General features: G+C 45.2%; 1 protein-coding gene across 2 annotated transcripts in view; it reads right to left on the minus strand.

Annotated features, from left to right (window-relative positions):
* LOC118339801 (sodium/potassium-transporting ATPase subunit alpha-1-like) overlaps positions 1-4,505 on the minus strand; it is a 17,843-nt gene extending 13,338 nt beyond the window's left edge. For both annotated transcript variants that reach the window (XM_035677565.1, XM_035677566.1), the window contains exons 1-9: positions 4,347-4,505; positions 3,520-3,579; positions 2,168-2,269; positions 1,932-2,033; positions 1,694-1,807; positions 1,165-1,299; positions 474-591; positions 111-379; positions 1-17 (exon numbers count right to left, since the gene is read on the minus strand). The exon at positions 1-17 is cut by the window's left edge and continues 298 nt beyond it. In XM_035677565.1, coding sequence (XP_035533458.1) covers positions 1-17; positions 111-379; positions 474-591; positions 1,165-1,299; positions 1,694-1,807; positions 1,932-2,033; positions 2,168-2,269; positions 3,520-3,579; positions 4,347-4,490 — 1,061 coding nt within the window. In that variant the 5' untranslated portion in view covers positions 4,491-4,505. The remainder of the gene's footprint in view (positions 18-110; positions 380-473; positions 592-1,164; positions 1,300-1,693; positions 1,808-1,931; positions 2,034-2,167; positions 2,270-3,519; positions 3,580-4,346) is intronic.
* Positions 4,506-9,756: the final 5,251 nt, after the last annotated feature.

Raw genomic sequence — 9,756 nt, forward strand, 5'->3', positions numbered from 1 at the left:
GTCAGGGTCAGACACACCTAGAGATGGGATCGCTTGGGTCAGTTAGCGGGCCAAGTTTTGTTCGGGATCCACAATTAGACCTTTAATAACCGAGAACCAGCAGGACTCACAGTGACAGTGGCCAGGAGACCTTCTGGCACGTTGGCGACAATGATACCGATGAGGAAGATGACGGCCTCCAGCCAGGTGTATCCAAGGATGAGGGAGAGGACGAAGAAGGACACGCCGAGGAACACCGCCACGCCGGTGATGATGTGGATGAAGTGCTCGATCTCGATGGAAATGGGGGTGCGTCCAACTTCGAGGCCAGAGGCTAGCGTAGCGATACGACCCATGACGGTGCGGTCTCCGGTGCTGATCACGACACCACGGGCAGTTCCTGTAGCAAGGATGTTCAGATCATGGTTTTTAAGAACAGAAAAAACAGTCTCTGCGCTGTCTACGAAAGGCTCTGATGCATCCTGTCATCATACCTTCAACACAGTTGGTGGAGAAGAAAGCAATGTTTCTGGTCTCCAGCGGGTTCTCATTGGAGAAGTCAGGAGTACGAGTCTGGGGCTCTGATTCGCCGGTCAGAGAGGAGTTGTCCACCTGAGGAATAAAACATTGACTGTGATTGAAAAATAGGGAAAAGCGGCTACGTCCGTCTTCAGAAAGAAAAGATATAAAAACTGAGAAGATGGCTGCCATAAAATTCTCATCTCAGGGAGAAACTGTCCTCTAATGTTAAAACCTTTTCTCTTTGGTTTTAACACGGGGCAGATGGCGGATTTAGGTCAAATGGCACACTTTGGGTCCATAACAGAGCACCAGCTAAATGATGCAGAGGCAGGTGACAATATTTAACAATGTATGATGCAAAAGTTGACTGAAAAGCAGGGGGTATAATTGGGTCATGTTTTGACTTTAGTTAAGGGCCCAAAATGGGTCACAGACTAGCTTTCTGTCCCCATAATAAGACTGGTCACATGAAAAAATAGTGACATCAAAGAAAAAGTTTAAGAGGGCAATTTGGTGCTTCAAGCGCTCCTTCACAGTGTGATAATGAAATGTTCGAAAAATTAACAAAAAAAGTCAAGGCACCCTCCCGCCCTTTAATGCTGTGATGGAGAATTTGTTGGCAGGTCAAAAGCCTTAGATATGACTCGTGTCGAGGGCACTCACCTTGCAGCCGTGGGCAGAAATGATTCTCAGATCAGCGGGGATCCTGTCTCCACCTTTCACTTCCACCAAATCTCCGACCACCACCTCCTCGGCGTTGATGCTGCTCTTCTCACCGTCGCGGACGACCAGGGCTTGCTACGAGACGAGACCGAGACAGACACTTATGTAAGACAAAGGAGAAAATGAGACTGATGGCTTTATTTTTACATCCTGCGTGCAAAAGCCCTTTTTTTCCCCACAATAGTGAAAACGGTTTTCATTATTAAGCTCCAAATTATTCAACAGGGGTAATGGGATTCAAGAGGACTCTATTGTCTCTGCACCGCAAAGTGGATAAGACCTTGAATTAACATACTAGAATTAAGAGTTGACATGGTGACAACAATGAGGTTTTCTTCAGGAAAGCGTGTTATCTCGTGTTTTTCGGGAATTTCTTGTGATGGGACTACAAAAGACTGAATGTAGATACTAAAAACTAAATACAGATAAACAGATTAAATGAATAAAAGGTTTAAAATGTGAGGGGTACCTGTGGGACCAGGTTCTTGAAGGAGTCCATGATCTTGGAGCTCTTGGCCTCTTGGTAGTAGGAGAAGCACCCAGTGATGATGACGACAGCAGAAAGCACGACACCCAGGTACAGCTGTGAGCATCAGAAATACCGCATTTACATTTCCAACAACACGTGAGAGGTGCTTGATCCAATATTTTAAGATGGCTAGTCATCTGCTTAACATTACAAGTACATTTTGAGGACCTTTTCTTACATTATCATTGGCGGGCTCATCCTCCATTGCAGCCTGGATTCCATAGGCCAGGAAACAGAGGAGGGCACCAGTCCACAGAAGCATGGAGAAACCACCAAACATCTGAGGGGAAACATACCAGCAGTGAGTAGAGTTAGGAGACTGACTCTACATTTAAACTTAAGCTTAAAACCTGAAAAGCATCAGTATCAACAACTGTACGACTAGTGTGCACTTTATAGCAAAGCTGGTATTACCTGTTTGCAGAATTTGACCCACTCTGGGGTTGTGGGTGGAGGAGTCAGGGCGTTGGGCCCATCACGGGCCAGAATCTCCGCAGCCTTTGCACTAGTCAAACCCTGATATGAGGAGAGGATACAGATTCAGTTACAATTGGTGGTAAAACCTTGGTGTCAAGTGACTAATGCTGGAATTCAGAAAAACAACCAAATGCAAAAGCACACTCTCGTCACTCGCGCATACTTAAGTCCAGGAGGGACTGTAAGTGCTACTAGTTGCCTAGCAACACACCATCAACAGAACAGGGCCATTTCTTTCATCAGCAGGTAGGAGGAAGAAAACATTAGGAAGGGGAAGGAGAAAAAGGAGAGAAGGGTAGAGGAGAGGAGAAAAGATGAGGATTCTATCAAATTAGGACACAGGGGATTCTGCAGCTGATAAATCATTTACAACTGCTGCATACGCACACATGCATGCAGAGACCCCAGTTTAGAGGCACTGATTAACTATTCTCCTTGATCTTTCCTGCATGACCAAGAGCACATTTGCATGAAGAGAAAGGGCTAGTTGGAGTGTGATAACCTCAAATTTATGCCATCTAAAGGGAAATCTATTTACTTGCCCTCTTGCTGAGATTTAGATGAGGGGATTGATACCACTTTTCATTTCAATATGAAGCCAGCAGCCAGCAGACGGTGTGCTTAGCTTAGCACAAAGACTGGCAAGCTTGGCTCTGTCCAGGTCACAGAATCTGTCACTCAGCAAAGCTACAGCAAATAAGATGAGCATTTACTGCGGTGTGTTGAGCTGGTTCTTACATTATTTGCGTCGAGCATTGGTGACAGTTAATTAGAATTCTTTTTTTTGGAAAGGAGATTTTGAGATTTTCCTTGAAGGCTCTAGCAATAAACAAATATTGAGTTTAGAAAAGACAATTCTACCATCTCCTTTTCCTTGCAACCTTCTCCCTCCTCTGCTTTCTCTTGCTCTTTGTTTGATAGACCCTGTAGCTGATGACTGACTCTTCTTTCATGAGAACATCTCTTCCCTCTTTAAACAAAGCCCCCATCTCAATTCATTTAAGCCTCATTAATCATTCAGCTGAATATCAGCTGCCAGACTCCAGAGAAAAATGCATGGTAATGGCAAACAGCAGCAAGGTATCGCTGCTGATGTTTGATATTTACCTCATCACCATGAGAAACGGTTTTGATGGAAATGCTCTTTTAAGTTTGGAGACGAGGACACTGGCTGCCAAAATGACACCTCAAGTGACTTTTAAAGCCGCAGGTGAGACGCATTTCAGGTACAACAAATTCAACACACACACACACACAGTACAGCACATTCCCCTCTTCATCTCACTCACATTGTTGAGGTCCGTTCCATATTTGCGATTGAGCTCATCGAGGGTCAGCTTGTGATCATCCTGCAGAGACACACAGAAAAAGAGAAGAGGGCATCAGTTCGGTACTTATGTCGGTGTGAATCCACTGCGTGCCTGTGTGTTCAATACCCAAAGCCTGTGACATTTACAGAGCACTGTGTGCTGACCTTTCCTTTTTGAAATGACTACCTCTCACATGGTAGAGGTACAACAATGACAGAGGAACAGTCACAGTTTAGGTGAAAATGATGAATGGATAGATGGATAAGGAGGCAACAAACGGCACGGGGGGAGAAAGCGAGAAAGAGGAGGAGGCGGAAGAAAAGGGAAGGGAAGGATAAAAGGGGAGTAAGAAGGAGGAAGAGGGCAAGTGAGCAATGAAGTGAGGAAAGAGGAGCATGGAAGTGAGGTTGGAAGGAGAGAAAAAGAAAAGGATAAGGGCACAGATAAAAAGGAGAAAAAACATAAAACGCACCTACAATTTAAAGAAGCCAAATAAAAGATACAACACCACACTTATAGCTTCATAAATGTAAAATACAACCAGAAATTCACATTTGCAGGTCTCTGCAGGTATTGAAGACATTTGTTTAAATTTTGACATTTTTAGTTCTTGTGTGTGGCTTTACATGAGTGAGAGTGGTGGCAAAAAGAAAGTACGTGAAGGGAGGAGACGCAGAAACATAAAACCAACACAATGGAGAGGATGGGATAGTCATATTGGATACAGGAGACGGTGAACAATCAGAGGAAGACGTCCCGAGGCCAATCAACTGAGTGAAACACAAAAGTGAATCAGAGACACTCACCATATCCACTTCCTTCTTCAGTTCATCCATATCCTTCTCTTTCTTCTTCCCCTTCGCCTTCTTCTTGCCGCCCTGCTCCGAGGTAGCAGCCAGCTCATACTGCTCTCGTCCTTCCTGGAAACACAAATGAGGAAACGTTCTCATTAGAAAACACACTTTAGGAACCCAAATAACATCTGTAAACAGATTACCTCCCATTATTACAGTGCTGGCTCGTGGAGAATATTAATGGCGAGCAATACGGCCTTCAGATAGAGATTGGCAACTGGGAGGCAACATAAGCAGTAAAAAGCACAACAGGTCCATTCAAACAATCCGCCCGAAGGGTTAGAAATGCGCTTTACTCGTTGCCATGCCAACTCTGGTCACAGGTTTCTCATTTTCTCTCATTTTTAACTCCGATGGTGTGTTTTAAAGAAGTCAAGCTTTTGCAGGATAGGTTAACTGTGAATATGGATACTGTGGTACTGCTGAGGTGTGTCTGATGCAACCTGAGCACGTCTGATGACTCAAAATGCCAGAAGACACTTCGTCACACTGCATCTTTTTAAAAGACGTGTGGGTCATGAAACTTAGAACCAGATATAGTTTTTAAAAAAAGAGTCAACAACCCAGACTAAAACTGAGAAAACTGTAAAAAAAAAAAAAAAAGTCACCTCTCAACTTGTCACACAGTTAGGTTGTGAGATCAAGAGCCCCGTTGGATGAGCAGTGGAGTGAAAAAAGTCTTGAATCCTGGTTTTATGGACCAGTTCCATCTGTCACTGCACAACAACTCTGCGGGGATCCACTTTTTCAGCATTCGCAAACCTTTCGCAGACTTTCCTTCGGGATTTTAACTCATTTCTTTTCTTTTTAGTCCCACTCCATCAGCTGACAACTACAGTGAAACGCTGCTTGCTGTGTTTGTCTTCAACATGTATGTAATTGGGCTATAATCCTGAGTAATCAATGTAGAAAACCCAGGATAAACCGTTGCAGGTTTTTGACTGATCAGCAAATCTATGTACCCGCTGAAAGGATGAGTGAAGCTCAAGAGTGACAACAAAACCAAAACGGGAGGAGCTAGCGACGTGTGTTTTTCAGTCAGTTGGAAGATAAGTGGAGGGGTTTTTTTCGGCGTGGTGAGACAGATTAGGCCGCAGGTTGAGAACAAAATTCACCAATTCAACATTTTGCGATAATGGATGTCTCTGTCGGAGTGAGAAACACGTAGAGCTTTACTGATTCACCAACAGCGTTCCTAAACATAACCTCACCAATTAAATACCTCAGTGGAACAACAAACCACACTGGATACAGTCACACATTCTGTTGATTGGAAGTCCAACTGTGACACACTGGCTGTAGGCAGGAACAAATTGAATTAAAAAAAGAGCATTTCTAAGTTCATACCCGCTTCTCACATTAACAAACAGTCACATAATAGGAATTAAAAAGAGAACATTAGGTGTAGATTAGGAAACAAAAACCGTTTTCTCTTTCCTTGTCTCACTTCACATCCACTATCACACCATCAGCTCTGGCACTTGAGCACAGAGCGACAGTCGGCCTCTCGTTATCAGCGGCCGCTGTAGCTGACAGAGCAACAATGTGCCTTCTCCAAGGCTGTGAGCCAGAGGCTGCGTTAGACAGAATGACAGAGAGAAGGAGACAGAGAGAGGGGATGGAAAATAGGACCAGAGGGACAGGAGAGGCGGGGGGCAGAAGGGACATTCAAAAAGCCCACAACAAGTCTGAATATCAAAGTAAAACACTAGAAAACGGCAATTTCTATCAAGCCGAAACTAAATCCTTCGCCAAAACAGCGCACCACGAAACATGTCCATCCTGCCGCAGGTAAAACGTATGAGCATACACTGGGTTTATAGACGCCCCACCCGAACTTAATCACCCCACATTGTGCAGATGGCGAGCGCAGCCACTTGTGATATAAACTTTTACGAGCATGTGTACACGTTTGTGGCGGTCGCCCTGATGGCAGCAGCACATGGGAAGGAGGTAAAGGCTTCTTAGTGTGTGTGTGTGTGTGTGTGTGTGCGCGCCTATCACACAGAGCCAACGTTAACCCTGTGTGTGTTTCAGGTAGGTAAGTGGAGATCGGAACAGTAGAAGTCAACATCGATTAGCAGTTAAGGCTCATCTATAATTCAGCACAGTACAAGGATCAGAGGTGTTAGCATTTTAGCAGGGAGGGAAGGGAAGGGGGGAGGAGGGAAGGGAGGGAAGGGGAGGGAGGGGAGGGAGCTGCGAAAGCTGTGCGGCAGCCATTTTAAAAAACGCTTTAGAAGGCTATATATGTATCTATTGGACACAAAATAACGCCCAAGTGTACACGGTCCCCAGTCGTGGAATGATGCTAACGATACCTGTTTTTCTCCAAGCCTTTTAAAGTTCCCAGGGATCACTGGAGTGGAGTGTGTGATCCAAGCACAATGTTTGTTATTCGTTTGCTCGAGCCCAGCCCCCCGGCCCGCGATAGTGGAAAACAAACTGAGTCTGGTTTAGATCACGGCGGCCAGATTTTAAGCCTCTGGATCCCCCGGGGGCCATTTGGCTTTAGGAGGATAATTCACAAACAGTGGTCCAGGGCCCGGAGTTGGAACGGCAAGACTGTTTTCAATAAGAGCATGCAGACATTACTAGAAGCTAGGTGTTGGCCTTCCTTCTCATTCTCAAAGTCGTTTAACTGAGAAAAATGATACCACTATAGACTACACACTCACTAGCTCTGTTGGTTCCGGGAGAATTTTACATACAGACCAATAAAAGGTCTGGGGCAATCCCAAACACCACTTTCAAGTAAATGAAATAGAGCCCGAGGAATGCGCCCGAAAATGTTCCCCATTTTCAAGGGCACATCGCCCCTGAATAACGAGGCTCAAAGAGCGAGCTGATATCTCAAGACGTTTTAAAGTAAAAATGTCTGTTTCCCTCGTTGTGGGAAAGCTGCTCGCCATATTACAGGCCAAGCAGTTGTTTATACATGTGCACAGGAAAGGAGCCGCTGCACGGAGCCGCTGCCGGAGGCCCGCTGCACGTCCCCCTAGCGATCTGCTCTTGAACATTTCCTTTCAAAGACAGAGCAAACTGAAAGGTTACCCGGCTGAGCTGTGATTCTCTCCCGTTGCCGCAACAACCTGTTTGCACGAATCACAGCATTTGTTTGGCAAGGTTTTCTGCTTCCTTCAACTGCAATTGAAATCCTTACTTCTTTTTTTTTTTAATCTCATCCCTGAAAATTGTAAACAAACTGTACCAACAAACTCGCTCCTGATAAGCTGGTTACACAAGTCCTTCCAGCCTTCCCACCGGAGTGGCGAACGGCGACCTTAACGGGAACAAAGAGCAGCTGTGATGACAACTCTTCCACCCTTCATCTACAGCCCGCGCCTTCGCCATTAGTGCAACTGAAGCCCCAGCCTTTTGGGGCAACCTGTGTGGCGCTTCAAGGGAGAGTCCCGTTTTAATCCGCTGGTATCGCTTTCAAACCTAACCAGACACCGAGAAGTTCCCTCGTTCCACACTTCCTTGAATAAGCACATCTTACTCAGCTGTACAGAAAATGAGTCCACCCCCGCCCACCTCCACCAACTTTCCTGGTGAAATTTTGTGCTGTAAGCATTTTCCTGGTGTAAATACCTGTGAAGCGACACAGTTTGCTCTACTCTACCAAGTTTTTTTCCAGATAAAAATGTTCAGGGTTACTTAGTAGTCCCATAAAGCCAGCATGAATTGTGAACTGAATGATGCCGCCTGACCAGAATAACAGCTGTCATATTACCCACCAAGCACATCCATTTCATTCACACCTATGGGTTCTAACTGAAGGCAAAATCTTGAGGGGTTTTAGCAAACTGAGTGTACATATGTTAAAAAGTGCACATGAGGAGCTTGTACAAGCCATTCTGCAGTCATGTTTAGGTTCAATTAGTGAGATAAAGGGGAGCCTTCGTCTTCCTAAAGTCCCTTGTTGGTCCCTGTACATGACACAGTCTACATACGTACCAGCTGACAAGCTATCAGATTGATCAATGTACCAAGACTTTTATGCCCATACTGTTTTAAACACAATCACATTCATAATATATATATATATATATATATATATTATATATTATATATATATATATATATATATAATATATATATATATATATATTTATTGATAGAACAACAAAATCTAAGTATGAGGAGGAACAAAGGGAAGGAAGGTGAGAGGAGAACGTGGAGGAATTAAAGGATGCTCTAGAGCAAAGAGATGACAGAGAAACAAAAAACTGGTGTAGAATCTCTCGGCTCCGTCGGTCTCCTCTCATCACCCACACACCACAACACACACACTACACACACAGACACACAGACAGAGACACACGCGCCTACTGGACACAGAACAATAGCCCTTTGTACAACTTCCATAAAATCTGCATCAAACACACAAACAAAAGGCTCAGAAGTATTTCCATGTGACTGTCGCACCGCGGCCGTGTGGGGCACTTTATCTGGGCGGCGAGGCTGACCAACACGTCATGGTCCTCAGCCTTTATGGAGACCTGGTGGAATTTCAAAAACGGACTGTGGATAAAGAACAGAAGAACTTCACGAGAAAGCTGAATGGACTTTTGGTGGAGATTGGGAAAAGAAGGATTTGAGGAGAGAGAGAGAAACAGTTGAATGAATGAGCCTCTCAGAACAGCAATGGACCCCCCCTGCCCAAAAAAACCCACCAGTTTCTGAGGCCTCTCCCTCCCGCTTACCCCCTTTTACTCTCTCGCCTGGGAGAACAGCGCCCTACAGGCTCCAACAAACATCAGAAGAGAGCGTTCGGTCAAGCGGTCGCATATTTTAAAGCGTACACTTTTTTACAGGCGGACTTGAATTCCTATGAGCAGTCCTTCCTTGTGCCAGGGTCCTTTGCCAGATACACAAGCTGCTCATTCAACTGTGCTGACACACACACGCGCACACACACACACACACACACGCACACACAGAGCCCTGGGACTTTGCCTGGTTGCTACTGGCGACTATTGCCACACCTCTTGCGATATGTGAATGGTCAGAGTCAAGTGTTGTATGCAACCCCTCCTCCTCCTCCTCCTCCTCCGCCTCCGCCTCCCCTCTCTCCTCTCCCGATCCTCTCCCTCCTCCTTTATTCTTTCATTTCCTCCAACGGCCGCGCTCCCTGTTGAAACGCTAAACAGACAGTGTGTTAATTTACACGGGGTCGTGTTTAACACTCTCTTCACGTCCTGTGCAACTTTCAGCTTTGAATGAATCAATCAATGGGAGTCTTTGTTGGAAACTTGTGGGTACTTTCCTACTGCCAGGGTGGGCACAACACAACTGCAATGAAAAGAGTATATCAATTGCCACCATACGTACACATTTTTCCTCTTAAAATGCCTTT

The sequence above is a fragment of the Morone saxatilis genome, unplaced genomic scaffold (assembly GCF_004916995.1).
Source record: "Morone saxatilis isolate NCDOM2014 unplaced genomic scaffold, NCSU_SB_2.0 Contig6, whole genome shotgun sequence".
Taxonomy (NCBI): Eukaryota; Metazoa; Chordata; class Actinopteri; family Moronidae; genus Morone; species Morone saxatilis.